This window comes from Oratosquilla oratoria, chromosome 9 (genome assembly GCF_046742065.1).
Source record: "Oratosquilla oratoria isolate Oo_2021 chromosome 9, ASM4674206v1, whole genome shotgun sequence".
Taxonomy (NCBI): Eukaryota; Metazoa; Arthropoda; class Malacostraca; order Stomatopoda; family Squillidae; genus Oratosquilla; species Oratosquilla oratoria.
In genome coordinates, this window is record NC_134785.1 from 2,536,914 (window position 1) to 2,564,591 (window position 27,678).

The 27,678-nt window shown below is 49.0% G+C and overlaps 1 protein-coding gene across 8 annotated transcripts in view; it reads right to left on the reverse strand.

Moving 5' to 3' along the window:
* Positions 1-27,678, reverse strand: part of BicC (protein bicaudal C) — a 202,672-nt gene that overhangs the window by 25,787 nt on the left and 149,207 nt on the right. For 6 of the 8 annotated variants that reach the window (XM_076189782.1, XM_076189780.1, XM_076189779.1 and 3 more), the window contains 7 exons: positions 14,347-14,523; positions 7,519-7,751; positions 7,275-7,403; positions 7,034-7,140; positions 3,275-3,383; positions 2,201-2,366; positions 1,893-2,003 (listed from right to left, as the gene is read on the reverse strand). In XM_076189782.1, the coding sequence (XP_076045897.1) occupies positions 1,893-2,003; positions 2,201-2,366; positions 3,275-3,383; positions 7,034-7,140; positions 7,275-7,403; positions 7,519-7,751; positions 14,347-14,523 (1,032 nt within the window). Of the gene's footprint in view, positions 1-1,892; positions 2,004-2,200; positions 2,367-3,274; positions 3,384-7,033; positions 7,141-7,274; positions 7,404-7,518; positions 7,752-14,346; positions 14,524-24,294; positions 24,448-27,678 lie in introns of all 8 variants that reach the window. The other 2 variants (XM_076189784.1, XM_076189785.1) reach the window with 1 other exon arrangement.

Sequence of the window (27,678 nt, forward strand, 5' to 3'; positions counted from 1 at the left end):
CACTTCCCTTCACCCTTTTATCTTGGCACCTCCTGGATGATGGGTCATCCCTGCATCTTGTCCACTGCCCTGGGTCAGAAGCAGTGTCACAAGACACACCACATCCACAGCAAGGCCGCTTCATTAAATCAGCAACCCCCCCCTCCGTCCCCTCATGCAGAAAAGGAGAAGACAGGGAGAAATCCTTTCAGGCTGTGTCAAATTTTTCTCACACATACTCCCTCACCCCTCATCCATTCCACCTCATACATCACAACATTATCCATATACAACAATTCTCCATTCACCCCTGTCTTCTGTCCTCTCCCATCCTTCCTCAACAGACATTACCCTCTTCCCCAATGCCCCTTTTACCCCATCCATCTATCTCAGCCAAAGTCGCCCCCTCATGTTCACTCCTTCCACACCTCTTTTACTAGTCTTTCTTCACTCATTCTTTCAATGTGTCCAAACCATCCCAATACTATTTCATCCACCCTATCTCCCAACTCCCTTTCTATCCCCGTTCTTCTCCTCACCTCCTCGTTTCTCACTCTATCCAGCGTAGTATCTCCTATCATACTTCTCAGACACCTAATCTCAAACATATTCAAACTCCTTCTCTCTTCCTCTCTTATGTTCCATGCTTCTGCCCCATACAGTGCTGTTGGCACTCCTTCATACAATCTCCTCTAAGCATCCATTCCCAAATGTCTATTTTTCATTACACTTTTTAATCCACTAAGGCATTTACTCACTTCTCTCAATCTACATTCTACCTCCACCTCCACTCCTCTCTTTCCTGCCACTATCCACTTCTTCCAGTCTCAGTCTCACTCCCTTAATACTCACTTCCAGTCTGCTGCCACTTTCACCCCTTGAACATCACCTTTTACCCACATTTATCTTCAACTTCCTTCTTTCACACACTTTCCCAAACTCTGTCACTAACTTCCTCAATCCCTCCTCTGATCCTGCTACAAGCGCAGTGTCGTCTGCAAACAACAGCTGGCTTATCTCCCACTTTTCTCCATTTTCTTTAACCATCTCCAATCCCTGACCCACCACCCTTGCATTTACCTCTCGCATCACCCCATCCATGTATAAATTGAACAGCCAGGGTGACTAACACATCCCTGACGAAGTCCCACCTTTACCTCAAACCACTCGCTCTCCATTTCTAATCCTGACACACACTCTACTACTCTCGTAAAAACTCTTGACAGCTCCTAAAAGCTTTCCTCCTATCCCGTATATCTGCAATACCTCCCACAGTGCCTTCCTGTCTACCCTGTCATAAGCCTTTTCCAAATCCATAAATGCCAAGAAAATATCTACCTTTTCCTATAGCTTTCTCACATATCTGTGTTACCACATATGAAATAAAAATATTTACAATTATGATAAATCGAAAGGGCATGGCATATTGTAATACATGGTGGGAAGAAAAAAAAAAAAAAAAAAAAAAAAAAAAAAAATTGTGGACATGCACTTCTCAATGGTTGTATCGTTGCGCAGACCTGGTGTCCTATGGGTCAAGGTCAGGTCTGCCTAATTACAGTTAAGTGGCCTCTGGTCTTCTTCCACCACCATAAGTAATTTGCATCACACTACTTGCATTGTAAAATATAAAGTCACTGCTGTATTATTCACTCTCTTTTACTCTGAATAATAATAAACACAGAAAACGTGATCAAAACAGTTCACAGAATCCAGAGTAACTCATGTACAACTACAAAAAATATATATAATCAAGACACCAATGCCATTATCCGTGTTCCCATTTGCACATACCTTATGATGCCTATGTATGCGTCATTATACTGAAGTGGTTAATATAAAAATAGTCATTATTTCAAAATGCCAGTTAATATAATTTCAGTATGACATGACAAAGAACAAGGAACACTCACTGAGATTGTATGTAGGAGGAGTATCCATGATATGATAAGTGGGTGGGATACGTGCTTTGGGTGGGATTCTTTCTGATTTGGTTATCATATTCCATGCTTCATAGATGTTTCCTGCAGAAGCAAGAATTCAATAAATACACCATTTTGGCTTTCAATGTAACTCAAATGCAACTAATGACAAAAACATGCTGCGAGGTGTCCAGTGCATGAGGTCCCATTCATCAAATACTAAATCAACATCTTTAGTTATAATGCCAAAATTGTTTATACTATTCATAGAGAGCCTGAACTCACAGCAGAAAACATACCTGCATTCTTCTCAGCACCCTTGATGATAACAGGCCTACGACCATCCAGTTTACGATTCTTGACAACTATGTGCACATCTAAAGCTTGCATCACCTGTGATACCTCGTTTGGGTCATAGGTTGTCTCTGGCATGAGGTCAAACATCAACACCAGAGGTAAACAGCCCTGGAATGACATTCATATACAAGTTCATAAATTTACACGTTACTCACAACTGATGACTTCAATAAATTTATACATTAAAAGACATTACAATGATATTGCTCCAGTTTCAATGGAAACCTGTAGACCCAAAGTAGCCTGGAACAGTCCTCTGGTCCTCACACTAAGGTAAGCAATCCTGGACAAATGCATTTGTATGAGTATGTCTTATCTAGAATAGGGGTCACCAAACTACAGCCTGCAGGCTATCCAGCCCTAGAGGTCAGTTCATCTGGCCTGCCAGGACATTGTACATGTCATTTCCCCCCTACTACTATTCATGTATTCACTATTATATTGAATTGATCATGCAACCTGCACTTGTCATTCTCTCTGTTATCTGACCCACTTTAAAAAAGTTTAATGACCCCTGACCTAGAATTTGGTACCAGTCCCTGATTGTCAGGTTATGTGAAAAAATTAAATAGAAAAGTCAAGCACCAAGATCTTGGGACATGTTCAGAGACTGGGTATCAGGTTGTGTACCAGCAGACACTACATAACTGAACAAGGCATAAACAATGGCTTCCTTAAGTCGTTATATCATTTCTTCACATTAACTACACTTGCTATGGATTCACTGTCTTACTGCATTGCTTCTGACCCAGGGCAGTGGGTGAGATGCAGGGACGACCCACCATTCAGGATCAAAGAAAATAGGGAGGGAGGGGTGCTAATGGAAGTGGAGTAGTGGGGATGAAATGGGTGGGAGTGGATTCATGCCTTTGACTTTGGCTACCTCCCTTGTAAGGGGGGGGGGGAAAAAAGCCATTGGTATATATAATTACACTTCTAATTTATAAAATATGAAACTTTGTACGACTTCACACCAAATCAACAGTCCAGATCTACTCAAATTTAAAGTTACTTACAATGATATTCTGTCGTGCAAGGTACACATTGTCAATGGCTCCAGAGATTGTCACAGTTGACTTCTTCAATGGGGGTACAGTTGGGTCATTGGGGTCCGGAAGAGTGATTCTGAAGATATGGACAACATCATTAAACAGGTTTTTAATTTTACTTCATAAGAATAACATAGTCAATGATTAATCTATTGTTATGTAACAAACATTCAAAAACTATATTAACAATTACACAAACAATATAGTTTCAGTACATACAAATGCATGTACACATGCATACACTATGGTCACAAATAATAGCAGAAGTATTAGGAAAACTAATAAAGTATACGGATAAGAAAGAAAATGAATGATGAGGAAAGAGAAAAGACACAAAAAAGAAGGAGAGAGAGAGAGAGAGAGAGAGAGAGAGAGAGAGAGAGAGAGAGAGAGAGAGAGAGAGAGAGAGAGAGAGAGAGAGAGAGAGAGAGAGAGAGAGAGAGAGAGAGAGGGAGAGAGAGAGGGAGAGAGGGGGGGGAGAAGAGAGGGGAGAGAGAAGAGGGGAGAGAGAAGACAGGGGAGAGAGAAGAGAGGGGAGAGAGAAGAGAGGGGAGAGAGAAGAGAGGGGAGAGAGAAATAGAGGGGAGAGAGAAAGAAAGAGAGGGGAGAGAGAAAGAAAGAGAGGGGAGAGAGAAAGAGAGGGGAGAAAGAGAGGGGAGAGAGAAAGAGAGGGGAGAGAGAAAGAGAGGGGAGAGAGAAAGAGAGGGGAGAGAGAAAGAGAGGGGAGAGGAGAAGAGAGGGGAGAGGAGAAGAGAGGGGAGAGGAGAAGAGAGGGGAGAGGAGAAGAGAGGGGAGAGGAGAAAGAGAGGGGAGAGGAGAAAGAGAGGGGAGAGGAGAAAGAGAGGGGAGAGGAGAAAGAGAGGGGAGAGGAGAAAGAGAGGGGAGAGGAGAAAGAGAGGGGAGAGGAGAAAGAGAGGGGAGAGGAGAAAGAGAGGGGAGAGGAGAAAGAGAGGGGAGAGGAGAAAGAGAGGGAGAGGAGAAAGAGAGGGAGAGGAGAAAGAGAGGGAGAGGAGAAAGAGAGGGAGAGGAGAAAGAGAGGGAGAGGAGAAAGAGAGGGAGAGGAGAAAGAGAGGGAGAGGAGAAAGAGAGGGGAGAGGAGAGAGGGGAGAGGAGAAAGAGGGGAGAGGAGAAAGAGGGGAGAGGAGAAAGAGGGGAGAGGAGAAAGAGGGGAGAGGAGAAAGAGGGGAGAGGAGAAAGAGGGGAGAGGAGAAAGAGGGGAGAGGAGAAAGAGGGGAGAGGAGAAAGAGGGGAGAGGAGACAGAGAGGGGAGAGGAGAAAGAGAAAGATAGAAAGATTGAAAAGGAGTTTTTTGTTGTGTGCTGGACTTGCAGCCGAGAAAATGGTATTTCAAAAGGAAAGGAAATGCAGGAAACAGAAAACAAGGAGGAAAAGGAAAAAACTTATATCAACATAGACTGTCTGATTTCAGGATTAGATGAATTAAATGATTATCTGGCAGAAGAAAATCCAGATAAAATGGGAACTGTGGAGACGAAATTAAAAGGTCCACTACCACCAAATAGTGTTGGACAAGGCTTATACAATCAATGGATGAAAAGAGGAAAAACAAGGTGGAAACATGTTTTTGACTAAGAAGGGCTTAAATGTGACAAAGATTACAGAAGGAGAAAACAATGTGGAATTGATCACAAGAGTTGAAAATAGTGACATGAAAAGTACGAAATTTGTGGTGATCTATGTGCCCCCAAAAACATATTCTTGGAAAGAGTGACCATTCCAAAATGCTGGAAGATACAAGGCATACATTAAATGAAATGCTGAAAGGAGGAAATCTAATAATTATGGGTGATTTTAACTAGAGAAATATGCTGGGACCAGATGAGAGTGAAGGACAGAGAGGACCTTTGGGGAAACATACTACTTGACATGACCACAGAATACACAACTCAATGAGTACAACAAAATACCAGATATAGAAATAACCAAGAACTGTAGACTAGAATTAATATTCACATCAGAGCCTGAAATTGTGGATAAAATTGAATACAAGACACCAATTGGGAAGAGTGATCACATACTACTTGAGTTTGAACTAAGAGGAAATATATATATAGGGAGAAACAGGAAACACAGAAAAGCAAGACTGATGTACAACAAAACAGACTTCGGGAAACTTAGAAAGATTTTTCAATAAGAGTTGGGAAAAATTCTATGAAGAAGAAGCACAGATGGAAGAGAAATGGACAATTTTAAAGGAAATCTATGATGAGGGAGTGTATATATGTATATACATACATATGCCAAAGACTTTTCCCCCTTACAAGAAAGGTAGCAAAAAAAATAAAAAAATAAAATAAAATAAAATAAAATTAAATTAAATTAAATAAGAACCACTCCCACCCATTCCATCCTCAACATACTCCACTCTCCTACACCCTCTTACATTGGCACTTCCTGAATGACAGGTCATCCCTGCATCTTGCCCACTGCCCTGATTCAGAAGCACTGTCACAAGACACAGCACATCCACAGCAAGGTCACTTCATTAAATCAGTGACCCCCCACCCCCACCCCCTCTGCCCACTCATGCAGAAAAGGAGAAGACTGGGAGAAATCCCTTCAGGCTATGCCAATTTATTTCTCACACATACTCCCTCACACCCCATCCCCCTCATGCATCACTGCATCATCCATACACAGCCATTCTCCATTCACCCCTATCTTCTGTCCTCTCCCAGCTTTCCTCAACAGACATTCCTCTCTTTCCCAATGCCCCTTCTACCCCATCCATCCATCTCATCCTAGGTTGGCTCCTCATGTTCACTCCTACCTCTGCCTTCTACACTTCTTTTACTAGTCTCTTAACTCAATGTTTCCATGTGTCCAAACCATCCCAATGCTCTTTCATCAACCCAATCTCCCAACTCCCTTTCCACTGCTGCTCTCCTCCTCACCACCTCATTTCTCTCTAACCAAGTAACCACTATCATACTTCTCAGGCACCTCATCTCAAACACATTGAAACTCATCCTTTCTTATGTTCCATGTTTCTGCCCTGAACACTGCCGAGATACAGAGACGGGACACCACAAGCATAGTTGCCCTTCCCCTAAGATACAACTAGGTAATACACATACATATACCAAAGGCCTTTTCCCCCTTACAAAGGAGGGAGCCAAAAAACAAAGGCATAAATTCCACTCCCACCCATTCCATCCTCACATACTCCACTCTCATTCACCCTCCCTCCCTCGATTTTGGATCCTCCTGGATGATAGGTCATCCCTGAGTCAGAAGCAGTGTTGCAAGACACAGCACATAAACAGCAAGGGCCGCTTCATTAATACGGCAACCCCCACTCTCCACCCCCCCCCCCTCTCTCTCTCTCTCACACATGGAATAACTTAGATGAAAAAACAGTGTGCAAATACTATTCACAATTCTAAGAATATACTTGATCTGAAAGATACAAAGACGGGTCACCACGAGCATAGCTCCCTTCCCGTATAATACAACTAGGTAATACACACACACACTCAAAAACTCAAAAAGGTTAACTATAGAAGAGGTAAAAAAAAGAATAGCTTCCCACACAGAGTGCTGGATACCTGGAATAACTTGGATAAAGAAACAGTGTGAGAACACTATTCAAGATTTTAAGAAAAAACTTGATGCTGAAAGATACAAAGACAGGTCACCACAAGCATAGCTCACTTCCCATATAATACAACTAGGTACAAGTAAATACATTCACACAAAACTTACTTGGTTGATGTCCTCTTCATTATACGTTGAACTGTCTCATTGTTACGTCCAAATATAAATGCATGGTGTTGTAGGATCTCCAGGGTCATCTGAACTGGCATCTGACTCTAAATTCAAAATAATTAGGTTTTTCAAAATTATAGTGGTGTACTTCCAATACCATGTTCAGTTTTACTGGTTACTTTATTTCCACAATGATATAATCAAAAGTTAACTAAAAACAGAACCATCAAAATCTTACAGCCAAGTTTCCTGAATAGGCATGGATAACAAATAATGTCGCTTCCTTGACTCGCAGTACATCCGACTCACAGCCCCGCACAGAACCAACTACCGATCTAGTTCCACAGTCCTGAACTTTAAGGTCAACCTGCAAACAAATATCAAAGGAATTGGTATTCACTTATGATTGCTTTGCATAGATTTTAAGAATCACCAATAAGTATGAATAAATGAAATACCCAGATCAGTCTACTACAGCTTACCTGTACATTGTACGACTTCTGGACTTGCATGACAAGAAAATTGGGGTCAGGTAAAGTAATAAATTGGGGAGCTGTTGAAAACTTGAAGGTAAAGATGATGGGGGTCAGATCTCTGATGGCTCCTCTGGCCTCCTCTAATCCTGCCAGTTCTTCACCCCTGCAGTTAATCGAAACCTGGTTGCTCTTGCTTGATTCACTATTTTTGTTGCTATCTGGGAAATGGACATTTACCCCTGCAGAACGGGGGTTCTTTAATGTGTATGCATATCAATGAACATAGGGAGGTTTACAAAATAAATGAACAAAATAAAATACATTATATACACATACATACATACATGTATATATTATATCAAGGGCCTTTCTTCCCCCTATACGGGAGGTAGCTAGCCAAATGGGGAAATATTTGACAACCAAGGTGTGAACAAACATGTGCCAAGGACTAGAGAATGAAGCAAAAACAGGACTGGTTTAACAAAACATGCAAGATTGTGAAAAACGCCAGGTATGCGTGTGGTGAACAAAGTCCACATGTGCTTCGACGCGGTATTTTGGCTTATAGCATCGCCGCTGCAGAAGTGGAAGGGACAGGAAATTTATATGTTGTGTAGAAATAGCTGGCCTTTGGCCTTATATGTGTAGGTTAAGTCTATATTACTCCTGTACTACATGCATATATATCCTCACGAAAGCACAACCTAGGCCCTGCCGAGCCATGTTTCAGTCAGGATGGATAGTGTGCTTCTTTAGCGTACGCATTACGTGTATATAAGGACGCCAGGTTTGGATGTCCAGCCCAGTTCCATTCTGTACTTGCCACAAGTGGGTCACGACTCAGGTCACTCTGCGGTTACTTTGGTGTTCAGGGCAGGGCGCCGAGCCCTGCCCGCTGACCCAGCCTACCAGAATAAACCCACTAAACTGACTCGAGTTTCCTTCACTCCCTCGTTACCAAGACACAAGTAACATTCTCGTAATGTTACATGTGGCTTGGGGAAAATGGAGAATATACATATACCAAAGGCTTTTTCCCCCTTACAATGGAGGTAGCCAAACAACAAAGGAATAAACACCATTCCCACCCATTCCATCCTTAATATGCTCCATTCCCATCCACTCCCTTCCCTCCCTCTTATCTTGGCTCCTCCTGGATGATAGGTCATCCCTGCATCTCACCCACTGCCGTCTGAAGCAGTGTTGCAAGACAAAGCACATCCACAGCAAGGTCACTTCATTAAATCAGCAACCACCCCTCCCCATCCCCTCATGCAAAAAAGGTGAAGATGGGAAGAAATCCCTTCAAGCTGTCAATTTATTTTTCACATGTACTCCCTCACCCTCCATCCCCAGGCACTTGCCCTCATGCATCACAGGATCATCCATACATAACCATTCTCCATTCACCCCTATCTTCTCTCCTCTTCCATCCTTCCTTGAAAGACATTCCCCTCTTTCTCAATGCCCCTTTTACCCCATCCATTCATCTCGTCCTAGGTCACCACCCTCATGTTCACTCATTCCACCTCTGCTTTCCACACCTTTTACTAATCTTTCTTCACTCATTCTTTCCACGTGTCCAAACCATCCCAATACTGTTTCATCATCCCCATCTCCCAACCCCCCTTTCACCCCTGTTCTCCTCACCTCATTTCTCACTTTATCTAGCTAAGTAACCCCTATCATACTTCTCATGCACCTCATCTCAAACACATTCCGAACCATGGTCTGGAACGGACATCTAAAACGAGCTCCGAAACGCAGCAGTTTTTGAATAAATATTGAGGAACAACCTAGCTTTGTTTATGCAATATGGAGCTTATATTTATAAAGTGACCAAAATGATAAAACTGAGTAATTTCACTTGGTGAATAACACACAAAATGGAAAACAAAGATCTCCAAAAATATAGCAAATCAAAGAAGAAGACTGGATGTAAGTAGAGTGGAATCACTGTTAGGAGTTGTACCAAAAAAGACTTGCACCACTGAGACACCAAAAATAAATCAGGTTAGATAACACTGCTTTTTCAGGGTTTGTAAAATAAGAGGGAGGGTGGAGGGGAGTGGAGGGTATTCAGGGATAGAATGGATGGGAATGATTTTATGCCTTTTTTTTTTTTGGCTACCTCCCTTGTAAGGGGCAAAAAGTCTTGGTATGTATGTAAAATAAAGTGAAATACTAGGTAAAAGTTTAGAATGGGAGAGAGAGTCAAGGTATAGAATATCCTAAGAAATCAGGAGATTACAAAATTAATTAATTATAGATCTGAAAGCTGAATACAGGGTAATATATAAAGAAATGAACCAGTTAAAACTTAAATGCTAAAACCAACAGAGCTTCATGATCTAAAAAAGGAAGAGAGAAGGAGTTTGAATGTGTTTGAGATGAGGTGTCTGAGAAGTATGGTGGGGGTTACTAGGCTAGATAGGGTGAGAAATGAGGAGGTGAGGAGGAGAACAGGGGTGAAAAAGGATTTGGGAGATAGGGTTGATGAAAGAATATTAGGATGGTTTGGACACATGGAAAGAATGAGTGAAGAAAGACTAGTAAAAGAGGTATGGAAGGCAGATGTGGAGGGAGTGAACATGAGGGGACGTCCTAGGATGAGGTGGATGGATGGGGTGAAGGGGGCTTTGGGGAAGAGGGGAATGTCTGTTGAGGAAGGAGGGGAGAGGACGGAAGACAGAGGTGAGTGGAGAATGGTTGTATATGGATGATGTTGTGACTGCATGAGGAGGAATGGGCGGGGGGGTGAGGTAGTATGTGCGAGTAATTTTTGACGCAGCCCGAAGGGATTTCTCCCCGTCCTCTCCTTATATGCAAGGGGGGACGGAGAGGGGGGGTCGCCGATTAAATGAAGCGGCCTTGCTGTGGATGTACTGTGTCTTGTGACACTGCTTCTGACCCAGGGCGGTGGGCAGGGTGCAGGGATGACCCGTCATCCAGGAGGTGCTCAGATGAGAGGAAGGGTGGGGGGGTGTGGAGTGTATTTAGGGATGAAATGGGTGGGAGTGTTTTTATGCCTTTCCCTTTTTGGCTACCTCCCTTGGAAGGGGGAAAAAGCCTTGGTATATGTATGTAGAAATGGTCAAAAGTGAGAATGAAAGAATGAAAAATGAAGATAAAAACAAAAACAAGGCTTTAAAAAAAGAAAAGAAAAAATACAAGCGGAGACCAAGAAAGTGGGTGAAACAATAAAAGATCTCCAAGAAATAAAAAATCAATGGAAAGTGGAACAAGAAAATAAAAAAAAAATAACTTTTAAAGAATTAGTACAGCAATAAGTATAAGAGAATAATAAAACAGTTATTAAAGTAACTAAGAGAGAATTGGGTCAGAGACGCTGTATTTACCTCGTTGTATAATACGGGAAGGGAGCTATGCCTGTGGTGACCTGTATTTGTATCTCTCAGCATCAAGTTTTTTCTTAAAATCTTGAATAGTGTTTGCACACACTGTTTCTTTGTCCAATTTGTTCCAAGAATCTATCACACTGTGTGGGAAGCTATTTTTTTCAGATCTCTTCTATAATTATCTTTAGTTGTTGTTTTTTTGTGCCCTCGTTTTTCCATTGTCCCATTTCAACAAGTCATTCTTATCAAGATTTCCATTCCCTTCATAATTCAAATAAAAAAAAGGGCATAGTAGTTTATGGTATTAAAGAAAAACAATATAGCTAGGTACCTGAGAAAAAGATGAGAAAGAAAATGCAAAAGAAATTCTGAAAGAGATACAAGAGGAGAGGCAAGAAATAGACAAATAGAAGTGCATAGAATGATACTATATTCTAAAGAAAAAAAAACATATACCAAAGGCTTTTCCCCCCTACAGGGTGGGTAGCCAAAAAGAAAAAGGCATAGAAACCACTCCTACCCATTCTATTTCCTATATATTCCACTCCCCTCCACACCCCCTGGATGACGGGTCATCCTTGCATCCTGTCCACTGCCCTGGGTTCAGAAGCAGTGTCGCAAGACACAGCACATCCACAGCAAGGCTGCTTCATAAATTTGGCAACCCCCCCCTCTCTGTCCCCCCATGCAGAAAAGGAGAAGATGGGGAGAAATACCTTTGGGCTGCATCCATTTTTTTTCTCATGCATACTTCCTCACCCCCCATCCCCCCACCCACTCCTCCTCATGCATCACAGCATCATTTTATTCATTTATACACAGCCCCTCTCCATTCACCCCTCTCTTCTGTCCTATATCATCCTTCCTCCACAGACATTCCTCTTTTGTAATGCCCCTTTCATCCCATCCATCCATCTCAACCTAGGACGCCCCCTCATATTCACTCCTTCCACCTCTGCCTTCCACATTTCTTTTACTAATGTTTCTTCACTCATTCTTTCCATGTGTCCAAACCATTCTAATACTCTTTCATCAACCCTATCTCCCAGCTCCTTTTTCCACCCCTGTTCTCCTCCTCATTTCTCACTCTAATAACTCCTATCATACTTCTCTGACATTTAATCTCAAACACATTCAAACTCCTCTCTTCCTCTCTCATGTTCCATGTTTCTGCCCCATACAGTGCTGTTGGCACAATCACTCCTTCATATAACCTCCTCTTAGCATCCACTCTCATTACACTTAGCATCTATTTCTCATTACACTTTTTAATCCACCAAGGCATTTACTCGCTTCTCTCAATCTACATTCTACCTCCACCCCCACTCCTACCTTTCCTGCCACATTCGCACCCAAGAAAAAAATAGACTAGTAAAATTAATCTAAGATCTCAAATAATAGCAAAAGTACTATCTAAAACAACAAAGTTGGCAAAAAGTGAAAATTACAATAATGTATGGATAAAGAAATGAACACGGAAAAAGAGAAGGAAATGATACAAAGAACTGAAGCAAATGAAAAAAAAAATGAGAAAAGAAGAGAGACTGAAAAGAACACTTTTTCGAGAGAGTACTGGACCTGAGGCTGAGAAAATGGTGTGTATGTGTGTTACCTAGTTGTACCTAATTGTATTTTATGGGACGAGAGCTATGTTCGAAGTGACCCATTTTCGTATCTCTCCACATCCAGTTTATTCTTAAAATCGTGTATAGTTTTGGCATTCACCGTTTCTCCGTTTAGTTTGTTCCATACATCAATCACTATGTGGGAAGCTATTCTTTTTCAGGTCTCTTCTGTAGCTGTCTTTCTCTAGTTTCTTTTCGTGTTCTCATTTCTCTTCTGTCGAGAATTTCAATCCCTTTCATAATTCTGAAAATGGTCAACAAATCGCCTCTTTCTCTTCTCTGTTCCAGTGATGACAGATGTAATTTTTCCAATCTTTGTTCGTATGTCAGGTTTGTCAGTGTAGGCGCCATCTTTGTCGCTGCTCTTTGTATTCTTTCTTATGTTCTTCTTTGTGCTAGGTGCCCATAGTGTTGCAGCATATTCTAGTTTAGGTCTTATCAGTGTAACTATTTTTTTTTAACCATCTCATCTATGTAGTCAAAGGTCATATTCATTGGCCTCAATAAGTTACAAGTCTCTCCAAATAATTTATTGACATGTTTATCAGGTGTCAAGTCACTCAAGATGATTACTCCCTGGTCCCTTTCTGAATTGACTCTTTTGACTGCTTTGTTTCCAATTTTGTACTGTCCCGATACTCTATTTTTACCTTTTCCAAATTCCATTATGCTATATTTTTTAATGTTTAAATTCATCTCGCTTTTCAGACTCCATTCCCATATTTTGTCTAGATCTTCTTGTAGCAATATGTAATCTTCTGTTCTTACTCTCTTGTGTAATTTGGCATCATCAGCAAAGATGTTCATATAACAGTTTACTCCCTCATCCATATCATTTATATATATGGCAAACATTAAAGGAGCCAGTATAGAGCCTTGTGGGACGCCACTTTTCACATCTTCCCAGTTTGAATTTTTGTCTCTTAAGTACCACTCATTTTTCTCCCAGTTAAGAAATCCTTATAGAAAGTACGTCCTATGTCTGGTGTGGGTTTTTTTTTTATAAAATTTTAGGTTCACCTTTTGGGATTTTGAATTAGGAGTGCCAATTGGGCTTTCTCCAATTTGTTCTAGTGAATGACATTTTGTTTATCCGTTTCCTCCACCTTGTTTACCCACATTACATGAAATTTTTTTTTTTTTTTTTTTAATAGTATTTTAGGTTCACCTTTTGTGATTTTAAATTGGTGTGTCATGTGGGCTTTTATCAATTTATTCTCATGAGTGACCTAGTTTATCCGTTTTCCTCCACCTTGTTTATCCACATTACGTGTAAATTAAATGTTATTATTTTAGGGTTGTTCCGTCTCGTATGATAATTTTCTTGTCTTTCAATTGTTAACTTTCATTAAAATACTTAATTTGTTCTAGCAACCCAAATGCTTTCATTGTTAATATTTTGTTGTGTAAACAAAATTTTAAAACTAAACACTTTTGTTCCTGGAGAAATTAGAGTAAATAAATTAGCTCTACTTTAAATATTTTCCCCCTTACAAGGGAGGTAGCCAAAAAGAAAAAGGCATAAAATCATTCGCACCAATTCCATCCCTAAATACACTCCTGGGTCAGAGGCAGTGTCGCAAGGCACAGCACATCCACAGCAAGGCCGCTTCATTAAATTGGTGATCCCCCCCTCTCTGTCCCCCCTCCTAAAAAGTAACAATATATATCAAGCAATTCAAAACATACCATTTACAAAGTGTACACTTCCGATGATTTTAAAACATTCATATCCCACTATTAATGCTTTCCACTTGTACATCGTACATGCTCCATTTGACAAAATGTAAATAAATAAATATATATATAAAAAATAAATAAATTAAAAATAAATAAATAGCAAGGCCTACCTGTTTTCCTAACTACTGGTCGGATCGTATTCCCGCCTTTGCCAATAATGTGTGAATGGTGCGTCCAAGATATGTCCAGTTTCATGGTCACTTTGTTGTGTGGTTCCAACTCTGATCGAACCACAGCCGCTGCACGTTGAACATCATCATACTGTCCCAATATGCGTACATGGGGATCTGAAACATGAACTTCAGATAAGCAGTATGCAGAGGAAATGTTAAACATAAAAACTGGTCTGGCAGAGTTCACAGATATATGCTGCTTTACTCAACCAAGGTCACAGAATATTTATGTTCAGCAAAAGAGGGCCAAGGAGTTCTGCATTCGAGTTGTAAATATGCTAATTTCAAGTTAATGAATTTAATATTTTCATTTAATTTCAAGTATTTTAGGGAGAGAGAGAGAGAGAGAGAGAGAGAGAGAGAGAGAGAGGAGAGAGAAATGGAGAGAGAGAGGAGAGAGAGAGAAATGGAGAGAGAGACAGAGACAGAGAGAAATGGAGAGAGAGACAGAGACAGAGAGACAGAGAGACATACAAGAGGGGGAGAGTGGCTAGAGGGGGAGAGTGGCTAGAGGGGGAGAGTGGCTAGAGGGGGGAGAGTGGCTAGAGGGGGGGAGAGAGAGGAGGGGGGACAGCGGGAAAGAGAGGAGGGGGGACAGCGGGAAAGAGAGGAGGGGGGACAGCGGGAAAGAGAGGAGGGGGGGCAGCGGGAAAGAGAGGAGGGGGGGCAGCGGGAAAGAGAGGAGGGGGGGCAGCGGGAAAGAGAGGAGGGGGGGCAGCGGGACAGAGAGGAGGGGGGGCAGCGGGAGAGAGAGGAGGGGGGACAGCGGAGAGAGAGGAGGGGGGACAGCGGGAGAGAGAGGAGGGGGACAGCGGGAGAGAGAGGAGGGGGGACAGCGGGAGAGAGAGGAGGGGGGACAGCGGGAGAGAGAGGAGGGGGGACAGCGGGAGAGAGAGGAGGGGGGACAGCGGGAAAGAGAGGAGGGGGGCAGCGGGAGAGAGAGGAGGGGGACGGCGGGAGAGAGAGGAGGGGGACAGCGGGAGAGAGAGGAGGGGGACAGCGGGAGAGAGAGGAGGGGGACAGCGGGAGAGAGAGGAGGGGGTCAGCGGGCGAGAGAGGAGGGGGGACACCGGGAGAGAGAGGAGGGGGGACAGCGGGAGAGAGAGTAGGGGGGACAGCGGGACAGAGAGGCGGGGGGACCGCGGGAGAGAGAGGAGGGGGGACAGCGCGAGAGAGAGGAGGGGGGACAGCGGAGAGAGAGGAGGGGGGACAGCGGGAGAGAGAGGAGGGGGGACAGCGGGAGAGAGAGGAGGGGGGACAGCGGGAGAGAGAGGAGGGGGGACAGCGGGAGAGAGAGGAGGGGGGACAGCGGGAGAGAGAGGAGGGGGGACAGCGGGAGAGAGAGGAGGGGGGCCAGCGGGGGTGTGAGGAGGGGGGACAGCGGGAGAGATCGCACGGGGGACAGCGGCGGAGAGAGGAGGTGGGACAGCGATGGGGAGAGAGGAGGGGGAACAGCGATGGGGAGAGAGGAGGGGGGACAGCGGGGGAGAGAGGAGGGGGGACAGCGGGGGAGAGAGGAGGGGGGACAGCGGGAGAGAGAGGAGGGGGGACAGGGAGAGAGAACGGAGGGGGTACAGGCGCGGAGAGAGGAGGGGGGACAGCGGGAGAGAGAGGAGGGGGGACAGCGGGAGAGAGAGGAGGGGGGACAGCGGGAGAGAGAGGAGGGGGGACAGCGCGAGAGAGAGGAGGGGGACAGCGGGGAGAGAGGAGGGGGGACAGCGGGAGAGAGAGGAGGGGGACAGCGGGAGAGAGAGGAGGGGGGACAGCGGGAAAGAGAGGAGGGGGGACAGCGGGAGAGAGAGGAGGGGGGACAGCGGGAAAGAGAGGAGGGGGGGCAGCGGGAAAGAGAGGAGGGGGGGCAGCGGGAAAGAGAGGAGGGGGGACAGCGGGAAAGAGAGGAGGGGGGACAGCGGGAGAGAGAGGAGGGGGGACAGCGGGAGAGAGAGGAGGGGGGACAGCGGGAGAGAGAGGAGGGGGAAACCGCGAGAGAGACGAGGGTGAAACCGGCACTGAGAAGTTTGGGGACAGCGGGAGAGAGAGGATGGGGGACAGCGGGAGAGAGAGGAGGGGGGACAGCGGGAGAGAGAGGAGGGGGGGCGGGAGAGAGAGGAGGGGGGGACAGCGGGAGAGAGAGGAGGGGGGACAGCGGGAGAGAGAGGAGGGGGGACAGCGGGAGAGAGAGGAGGGGGGACAGCGGGAGAGAGAGGAGGGGGGACAGCGGGAGAGAGAGGAGGGGGGACAGCGGGAGAGAGAGGAGGGGGGACAGCGGGAGAGAGAGGAGGGGGGACAGCGGGCGAGATAGGCGGGGGGACACCGAGGCGGAGAGAGGAGGGGGGACAGCGGGAGAGAGAGGAGGGGGGACAGCGGGAGAGAGAGGAGGGGGGACAGCGGGAGAGAGAGGAGGGGGGACAGCGGGAGAGAGGAGGGGGGACAGCAGGAGAGAGAGGAGGGGGGACAGCGGGGGAGAGAGGAGGGGGGACAGCGGGGGAGAGAGGAGGGGGGACAGCGGGAGAGTGAGAGGTGGGGGGACAGCGGGAGAGAGAGGAGGGGGGACAGCGGGAGAGAGAGGAGGGGGGCAGCGGGAGAGAGAGGAGGGGGGACAGCGGGAGAGAGAGGAGGGGGGACAGCGGGAGAGAGAGGAGGGGGACAGCGGGAGAGAGAGGAGGGGGGACAGCGGGAGAGAGAGGAGGGGGGACAGCGAGAGAGAGAGGAGGGGGACAGCGGGAGAGAGAGGAGGGGGGCAGCGGGAGAGAGAGGAGGGGGGACAGCGGGAGAGAGAGGAGGGGGGACAGCGGGAGAGAGAGGAGGGGGGACAGCGATGGGGAGAGAGGAGGGGGGACAGCGATGGGGAGAGAGGAGGGGGGACAGCGATGGGGAGAGGAGGGGGGACAGCGATGGGGAGAGAGGAGGGGGGACAGCGATGGGGAGAGAGGAGGGGGGACAGCGATGGGGAGAGAGGAGGGGGGACAGCGGGGGAGAGAGGAGGGGGGACAGCGGGAGAGAGAGGAGGGGGGACAGCGGGAGAGAGAGGAGGGGGGACAGCGGGAGAGAGGGGAGGGGGTACAGCGGGGAGAGAGGAGGGGGGGACAGCGGGCGATTGAGGCGGGGGGACAGCGGGAGAGAGAGGAGGGGGGACAGCGGGAGAGAGGAGGGGGGACAGCGGGAGAGAGAGGAGGGGGGACAGCGGGAGAGAGAGGAGGGGGGACAGCGGGAAAGAGAGGAGGGGGGACAGCGGGAAAGAGAGGAGGGGGGGCAGCGGGAAAGAGAGGAGGGGGGGCAGCGGGAAAGAGAGGAGGGGGGGCAGCGGGAAAGAGAGGAGGGGGGACAGCGGGAAAGAGAGGAGGGGGGACAGCGGGAGAGAGAGGAGGGGGGACAGCGGGAGAGTGAGGAGGGGGGACAGCGGGAAAGAGAGGAGGGGGGCAGCGGGGGAGAGAGGAGGGGGGCAGCGGGAGAGAGAGGAGGGGGGACGGCGGGCGGGAGAGGAGGGGGGACCGCGGGAGAGAGAGGAGGGGGGACAGGGGGCGAGGGAGGAGGGGGACAGCGGGAGAGAGAGGAGGGGGGGACAGCGGGAGAGAGAGGAGGGGGGACAGCGGGAGAGAGAGGAGGGGGGAAGGAGAGAGAGGAGGGGGGACGGAGAGAGAGGAGGGGGGACAGCGGGAGAGAGAGGAGGGGGGACAGCGGGAGAGAGAGGAGGGGGACAGCGGGAGAGAGAGGAGGGGGGACAGCGGGAGAGAGAGGAGGGGGACAGCGGAGAGAGAGGAGGGGGGACAGCGGAGAGAGAGGAGGGGGGACAGCGGGAGAGAGAGGAGGGGGGACAGCGGGAGAGAGAGGAGGGGGAACCGCGGACTTCTGGGCTGGGGACACCGGGTGAGAGAGGGGGGGGGACAGAGGGAGAGAGAGGAGGGGGGACAGGGGGAGAGAGAGGGGGGGGGACAGCGATGGGGAGAGAGGAGGGGGGACAGCGATGGGGAGAGAGGAGGGGGGACAGCGGGAGAGAGAGGAGGGGGGACAGCGGGAGAGAGAGGAGGGGGGACAGCGGGAAAGAGAGGAGGGGGGCAACGGGAGAGGGAAGAGGGGGGCAGAGGGAGAGAGAGGAGGGGGACAGCGGGAGAGAGAGGAGGGGGACAGCGGGAGAGAGAGGAGGGGGGCACAGCGGGAGAGAGGAGGGGGGACCGCGGGAGAGAGATGAGGGGGGAAAGCGGGAGAGAGAGGAGGGGGGACAGCGGGAGAGAGAGGAGGGGGACAGCGGGAGAGAGAGGAGGGGGACAGCGGGAGAGAGAGGAGGGGGGACAGCGGGAGAGAGAGGAGGGGGGACAGCGGGAGAGAGAGGAGGGGGGACAGCGGGGGAGGAGAGAGAGAGCGGGAGAGAGAGGAGGGGGGACAGCGGGAGAGAGAGGAGGGGGGACAGCAGGAGAGAGAGGAGGGGGGACAGCGGGGGAGAGAGGAGGGGGGACAGCGGGAGAGAGAGGAGGGGGGACAGCGGGAGAGAGAGGAGGGGGGACAGCGGGAGAGAGAGGAGGGGGGACAGCGGGAGAGAGAGGAGGGGGGACAGCGGGAGAGAGAGGAGGGGGGACAGCGGGAGAGAGAGGAGGGGGGACAGCGGGAGAGAGAGGAGGGGGGACAGCGGGGGAGGGGAGGGAGCGATGGGGAGAGAGGGGAGGGAGCGATGGGGAGAGAGGAGAGGGAGCGATGGGGAGAGAGGAGAGGGAGCGATGGGGAGAGAGGAGAGGGAGCGATGGGGAGAGAGGAGAGGGAGCGATGGGGAGAGAGGAGAGGGAGCGATGGGGAGAGAGGAGAGGGAGCGATGGGGAGAGAGGAGAGGGAGCGATGGGGAGAGAGGAGAGGGAGCGATGGGGAGAGAGGAGAGGGAGCGATGGGGAGAGAGGAGAGGGAGCGATGGGGAGAGAGGAGAGGGAGCGATGGGGAGAGAGGAGAGGGAGCGATGGGGAGAGGAGAGGGAGCGATGGGGAGAGAGGAGAGGGAGCGATGGGGAGAGAGGAGAGGGAGCGATGGGGAGAGAGGAGAGGGAGCGATGGGGAGAGAGGAGAGGGAGCGATGGGAGAGAGAGAGAGGGAGCGATGGGGAGAGAGGAGAGGGAGCGATGGGGAGAGAGGAGAGGAGCGATGGGGAGAGAGGAGAGGGAGCGATGGGGAGAGAGGAGAGGGAGCGATGGGGAGAGAGAGGAGAGGGAGCGATGGGGAGAGAGGAGAGGGAGCGATGGGGGAGAGGAGAGGGAGCGATGGGAGAGAGGAGAGGGAGCGATGGGGTGAGAGGAGAGGGAGCGATGGGGAGAGAGGAGAGGGAGCGATGGGGGAGAGAGGAGGAGAGGGAGCGATGGGGAGAGAGGAGAGGGAGCGATGGGGAGAGAGGAGAGGGAGCGATGGGGAGAGAGGAGAGGGAGCGATGGGAGAGAGAGAGGAGAGTGAGCGTGGGGGCGCGAGGAGAGGGTGCGTTGGGTAGTGAGGAGAGGGAGCGATGGGGAGAGAGGAGAGGGAGCGATGGGGAGAGAGGAGAGGGAGCGATGGGGAGAGAGGAGAGGGAGCGATGGTGAGAGAGGAGAGGGAGCGATGGTGAGAGAGGAGAGGGAGCGATGGTGAGAGAGGAGAGGGAGCGATGGGGAGAGAGGAGTGGGAGCGGTGGGGGGAGAGGGAGAGAGGAGAGGGAGCGATGGGGAGAGAGGAGAGGGAGCGATGGGGAGAGAGGAGAGGGAGCGATGGGGAGAGAGGAGAGGGAGCGAGTGGGAGAGAGGAGAGGGAGCGATGGGGAGAGAGGAGAGGGAGCGATGGGGAGAGAGGAGAGGGAGCGATGGGGAGAGAGGAGAGGGAGCGATGGGGAGAGAGGAGAGGGAGCGATGGGGAGAGAGGAGAGGGAGCGAGGGGGAGAGAGGAGAGGGAGCGATGGGGAGAGAGGAGAGGGAGCGATGGGGAGAGAGGAGAGGGAGCGATGGGGAGAGAGGAGAGGGAGCGATGGGGAGAGAGGAGAGGGAGCGATGGGGAGAGAGGAGAGGGAGCGATGGGGAGAGAGGAGAGGGAGCGATGGGGAGAGAGGAGAGGGAGCGATGGGGTGTGAGGAGAGGGAGCGAGGAGAGGGAGAGGGAGAGAGAGAGGGGAGCGATGGGGAGAGAGGAGAGGGGGGATGGGAGAGAGAGAGGGAGCGAGAGAGAGGAGGGGGGACAGCGATGGGGAGAGAGGAGGGGGGACAGCGATGGGGAGAGAGGAGAGGGAGCGATGGGGAGAGAGGAGAGGGAGCGATGGGGAGAGAGGAGAGGGAGCGATGGGGAGAGAGGAGAGGGAGCGATGGGGAGAGAGGAGAGGGAGCGATGGGGAGAGAGGAGAGGGAGCGATGGGGAGAGAGGAGAGGGAGCGATGGGGAGAGAGGAGAGGGAGGGGAGCGATGGGGAGAGAGGAGAGGGAGCGATGGGGAGAGAGGAGAGGGAGCGATGGGGAGAGAGGAGAGGGAGCGATGGGGAGAGAGGAGAGGGAGCGATGGGGAGAGAGGAGAGGGAGCGATGGGGTGAGAGGAGAGGGAGCGATGGGGAGAGAGGAGAGGGAGCGATGGGGAGAGAGGAGAGGGAGAGATGGGGAGAGAGGAGAGGGAGCGATGGGGAGAGAGGAGAGGGAGCGATGGGGAGAGAGGAGAGGGAGCGATGGGGAGAGAGGAGAGGGAGCGATGGGGAGAGAGGAGAGGGAGCGATGGGGAGAGAGGAGAGGGAGCGATGGGGAGAGAGGAGAGGGAGCGATGGGGAGAGGGAAGAGGGAGCGATGGGGAGAGAGGAGAGGGAGCGATGGGGAGAGAGGAGAGGGAGCGATGGGGAGAGAGGAGAGGGAGCGATGGGGAGAGAGGAGAGGGAGCGATGGGGGGAGAGGGAGCGATGGGGAGAGAGGAGAGGGAGCGATGGGGAGAGAGTGGAGAGGGAGAGAGGGAGCGATGGGGAGAGAGGAGAGGGAGCGATGGGGAGAGAGGAGAGGGAGCGATGGGGAGAGAGGAGAGGGAGCGATGGGGAGAGAGGAGAGGGAGCGATGGGGAGAGAGGAGAGGGAGCGATGGGGAGAGAGGAGGGGGGACAGCGATGGGGAGAGAGGAGAGGGAGCGATGGGGAGAGAGGAGAGGGAGCGATGGGGAGAGAGGAGAGGGAGCGCTGGGGGTGAGAGGAGAGGGAGCGATGGGGAGAGAGGAGAGGGAGCGATGGGGAGAGAGGAGAGGGAGCGATGGGGAGAGAGGAGAGGGAGCGATGGGGAGAGAGGAGAGGAGCGATGGGGAGAGAGGAGAGGGAGCGATGGGGAGAGAGGAGAGGGAGCGATGGGGAGAGAGGAGAGGGAGCGATGGGGAGAGAGGAGAGGGAGCGATGGGGAGAGAGGAGAGGGAGCGATGGGGAGAGAGGAGAGGGAGCGATGGGGAGAGAGGAGAGGGAGCGATGGGGAGAGAGGAGAGGGAGCGATGGGGAGAGAGGAGAGGGAGCGATGGGGAGAGAGGAGAGGGAGCGATGGGGAGAGAGGAGAGGGAGAGATGGGGAGAGGAAGAGATGGGGAGAGGAGAGGGAGATATGGGGAGAGAGGTGAGGGAGATATGGGGAGAGAGGAGAGGGAGAGATGGGGAGAGAGGAGAGGAAGAGATGGGGAGAGAGGAGAGGAAGAGATGGGGAGAGAGGAGAGGAAGAGATGGGGAGAGAGGAGAGGAAGAGATGGGGAGAGAGGAGAGGAAGAGATGGGGAGAGAGGAGAGGAAGAGATGGGGAGAGAGGAGAGGGAGAGATGGGGAGAGAGGAGAGGGAGAGAGGAGAGAGGAGAGGGAGAGAGGAGAGGGAGAGAGGAGAGGGAGAGACGGGGAGAGAGGAGAGGGAGAGACGGGGAGAGAGGAGAGGGAGAGACGGGGAGAGAGGAGAGGGAGAGATGGGGAGAGAGGAGAGGGAGAGATGGGGAGAGAGGAGAGGGAGAGACGGGGAGAGAGGAGAGGGAGAGACGGGGAGAGAGGAGAGGGAGAGACGGGGAGAGGAGAGGGAGAGATGGGGAGAGAGGAGAGGGAGAGATGGGGAGAGAGGAGAGGGAGAGACGGGGAGAGAGGAGAGGGAGAGACGGGGAGAGAGGAGAGGGAGAGATGGGGAGAGGAGAGGGAGAGATGGGGAGAGGAGAGGGAGAGATGGGGAGAGAGATGGGGAGAGAGAGGGAGAGAGAGGGAGAGATGGGGAGAGAGGAGAGGGAGAGAAGGGGAGAGGAGAGGGAGAGATGGGGAGAGGAGAGGGAGAGAGAGGGAGATATGGGGAGAGAGAGGGAGATATGGGGAGAGAGGAGAGGGAGAGAAGAGGAGAGATACGGTGAGGGGGAGACACGGAGATATGAGAGAGGGATATACAGAAAGAGGAGAGGGGGAGATACGGAAAGAGGATATGAAGAGAGGGGAGAGGGTGGAAGAGAGGGGAGAGGGTGGAAGAGTGAAAAGAGGAGGGGGTGTAAGAGTGAGGAGAGGAGAGGGTGGAAGAGTGAGGAGAGGAGAGGAGAAGAGAGCGTGGAAGTGGAAGAGTGGGGAGAGGAGAGGGTGGAAGAGTGAGGAGAGGAGAGGGTGGAAGAGTGACGAGAGGAGAAGGTGGAAGAGTGAGGAGAGGAGAGGGTGGAAGAGCGAGAAGCGAGCGAGAGATAGGGTAGAGTGGGGTGAGATACAGGGACAGGAGAGAGGAAAGGGATAGAGAGGGAGATAAGGAGAGAGAAGATGGATAGTTACGGTGAGGAGAGGGAGAGGGGCACAGGAGAGGGAGAGAGATGGCGGTCACAGGGAGAAACAGGAAGCGGGGATAGCAGGGAGAGACGGAGGGGGGTGAGAGGGGGGATGTGAGTGGGGGGACAGGAAGAGGGGGGGTAGACAGAGAGAGATGCGTCATAATGTCAGGGATTTTTTGTTTTACAATTATATGACCTAAGCTACTACCATAACTAAATTCAGAACAGGTAAATCAGCTTTAGAAAAAGCCTGCATCAACTGTATGCACTGTAAACGTGGCTCCTTACAGTACAATTTCGTTAAGAAACGCCACGTGTTAAATGCAACATTAAATCTCAGCCGATTAAATTTTTTTTCTACAAATCAAAACAAACCTCTGGACTCAACATTGGGAATTTATATAAATCAAGTTTACTCCCACAGTATTATTGCCGTGGAAAGAACAAATATATAAATATATATTCGGCGTTGTTCCGAATATTCCAGTCCGCCATATTGGGCAAGAATGTAAACAAAATTCTTTTGTTCGTTGTGTCCGATTGATGCGTCTTTCACAAATGGAAAAAGCTTTGCAAGTCGTTTTAAGTTATCTACAAGAAAGTTCTAAATAATAAAAAATAATAAAAAATACCAGTCAGTTCAGAAGGGCAGGGATAAAATTCCAGAAACACGGTCTAAATTCAAGAGATATAAGCGTGCCAAGCTGTACATACGTAATTTCTATTTATGTTGGCGAAACAATTAAATTCGCATTAACTGCACAAAAATATATATACATAACAATTTGCTTTGATTTCCCAGAATGTTATTTACCCTTTTCAAAAATTTTCCCTCCAATTCAGTGAGCTAAGGGTAAATAACCGCTATTTTATCTAAACCTTAATCGAATCCATCAATTTCACAAATCATCATCTCGCGATGCTATTGGCAAATATAGTGAATAAAAAAAAATCACATTTTTGGTGACAATATTATGAACCGTCAATTTATGTAACCATCCTGTCTACCATCTTTGAACATGCAAACGTTTCATATTTACTGGTTGCTGTTGAATAATATTGCACACAACACCAAGCTTGACTATTAACTCACATTTCATAAACATTTCCAGTGTATTCACTTCTCAATCAACAAAATATTCAGATAAAAAGATAAGTGAGAAAACAGTGACTTACCTTCATCGTCGGGAGGAAGTGCAATTTCAATGTCTCCTGCAAATATGTCCATTACGTCACACTTATTTTCACTAAACACAACAGTCACACGAATAAGTTTCTCATGTTCGTAGAATTTAAAACTGTTATAATACATAAACTGTCCAGAAACACCTGGAATTTTTTAATTAACTATAAAATAAAATGGCTTCCTTTGTAAGTCTAGTCGACTGCGCGCCTCTCTTCTCTGTCGTCTTTTCTAACACGACGAGGTAGCATTTTTTATATCAACAATGGCCATAGTATAATTTTTATAGAACATGTACATACACACTAAATTTTCATTTCAAAGCTATCAGTTATTTTTCAGTCAACTACTAATACATAGCATTGTGTAATTTTCAAGACAGTAAATAAACAAAAACACGTATTTACAAAACAAAAGATCGTTATTATCGATTGCCATTTTCTGTAGTTGGAATTTATTATTGTATTATATATATTATATATATTATATATATATATATATATATATATATATATATATATATATATATATATATAATTATTATAGTACTTCTTCCCTCTACGAAATATGAATTTGAAAAACATTTCTCACCGTGAAGGTCTAATGGCGGGTACCCACTAATTGACAACATCACACGCCAGCTTCTTCACCTCTGGTGCAGCCCCGTAGGGATGGTATTCGGTCTCCAGACTGATCAAGATATCTATCAAACCTAGTGTATATTGATTTCACTTTTCAAGAGAACAGCTTTCTAGAAGAATTTTACACAATTGTCTAGTTTGGTATATTAGCTTATCTATAAAGATTTACCAGTAAATGTGCACATAGCCAAACAAGTTAGTAAACATCTATATTTCTGGCTTATTACTGGCTTATCTGTAAATCTTTTAGTCAGGGACCCTCGAAGGTCAACAGTGAGGGTGCCAACTCTAAGCAAATATAAATTAAACTAATATAATTGTAAAAAAAAAAAAAAAAGATTAGACAACAATGAAATAAAACAAAATAAACATGACATTCTAGTTATCGTCATGGACTTTCCTTCTCAGAGGACACTAGTACGGCGCCGCCACCTTGCTACTAACTCAATTATTGCCGTTTGGTAAGATTCTTAATTAACAACCTAATCTCGTGACCTTTCGCCTAACAAGCAACACAAGAAAACAAAAGTAAAAACAAGTATATGGATAATTTAATAATTCATTCATTTGGTTTATATTATTTACTTATCTATTTGCTTTTTACTTGTTAGTATTCGTGTTTTATTTATATATCTTTTATTTATTGCTTCGATTTTCATGGTGTCTTCATCAGCGAGTGCTATACACGTGTACACACGCGCGCGCACAACTTCAACGCGTGATCAGAGTCTCTGGTGAATGAAACGCAATCACAAGTCCAGCACGTGAGCTGATAACGTATTGTAATACACACAGAGAAAGGGAGAGAGAGAGGGGGAGGGGGAGGGGAGGGGAGGAGTGGAAGGGAGGGGAGGGGGAAGGCGTGGGAGGGGGGAAGGCGTGGGAGGGGGAAGGCGAGGGAGGGAGAAGGCGTGGAAGGGAGAAGGCGTGGGAGGGAGAAGGCGTGGGAGGGAGAAGGCGTGGGAGGGAGGTGAGGGCGAAGGAGTGGGAGAGAGGGGTAGGGGAAGGAGGGGGAGGGGAGCGGTAACAAGTAGAAGAGAGGGAGTGAGGAAGGCGTGAGAGGGGTGTGAGGAAGGAGTGAGAGGGGATGGGGAAGGAGCGAGAGGGGATGGGGAAGGAGCGAGAGGGGATGAGGAAGGAGCGAGAGGGGATGGGGAAGGAGCGAGAGGGGATGGGGAAGGAGCGAGAGGGGATGGGGAAGGAGCGAGAGGGGATGGGGAAGGAGCGAGAGGGGATGGGGAAGGAGTGAGAGGGGATGGGGAAGGAGTGAGAGGGGATGGGGAAGGAGTGTGAGCGAGGGGAGGGGGAAGGAGTGGGAGGGGATGGGGAAGGAGGGGATGGGGAAGGAGTGGGAGGGAATGGGGAGGGGGAAGGAGTGGGAGGGAATGGGGAGGGGGAAGGAGTGGGAGGGAGGGGAAGGGGGAGTGGGAGAGGAACGGGAGGGAGGGGAGGGGGAAAGGAGGGAAGGGGAGGGGGGGGTGAACAGTCCCCCACATGTGCTTCTACGCGATATTTTGTCTTATAGTATCGCCGCTGCAGAAATGGGATGGACAAGGAATGGATATATTGTGTAGAAATAGCTGGCCTTCGGCCTTGTATCATATTTGTGTAGGTTAAGTCCATATTACGCCTGTACTACAGACATTTGTATCATCATTGAAAGCACAACCTAGGCCCTGCGGAGCCACGTTTCGGTCAGGATGGGTTGTTTGCTTCTTTAGCGTACGCATAGCGCGTATATAAGGATGCCAGGTTTTGGCTCCCCTCACATAACTGTATAGCATCACTGGTCGTCATCCCAATGTGGGGAAAAAAAAATAATACTCTTTGGGAAGAAAAATGTATACGACGTATAGAAATAAAGACCCTCCCCCATCACCATGAACACAAAAAACTTAGCCCCCATAGAAGTCAAAACCTAAAAATAGGCAAAAAAAAAGTCGTATACATTGTTAAAAAAAAAACTAACAATCAAAAATAAATTAAACAAAATCAACGACCAACAATAATAACAACAACAACGAAGAAGATCCAAACCCATAAGAAGATGGACCAAACTCCAATTCCAACTCCGTATGAATAACTAGCCAGAAGCTCCGCGACAAAGCAACATACTAACAATCACAAAAATATATATAATTAAAAAGAGCAAGTGGGTCTGCACCACACCTATCATAACTAACTCCCTTCCATTTCATTCTTTCCTTACACTAACCCCCCTAATCCCCCCCTCCCCCATCTTACCTATCCTGTCCAGTAGTAGTAATAGTAGTAGTGTCCAACCCAGTTCTTTTCTGTACTCGTCAAAAGCAGTGCGCGACTCGGGTCACTCTACGGTCACTTTTGTGTTTAGGAGCCCTGCCCGCTGACCCAGCCTAGGTCGTCACTCGCGCTAACCAGAATAAAGCCACCAAACTCACTCTGAGTTTCCTTCACTCCCTCGGCACCAAAGAACAAATAACATTCTCGTAATGTTACAGGGGCAGGAGAGGAGGGAAGGGGAAGAGGAGGGGAGGGAAGAGGAGAGGAGGGGAGGGGAAAAAAGAGGAGGGGAGGGGGAGAGGAGGGGAGAAAAGAGGAGGGAGGGGAGGGGAAGAGGAGAGGAGGGGGAAAAGAGGAGGGGAGGGGGAGAGGAGAGGACGGGAGGGGGAGAGGAGAGGACGGGAGGGGGAGAGGAGAGGATGGGAGGGGGAGAGGAGAGGACGGGAGGTGGAAAGGAGAGGAGAGGGGAGGTGG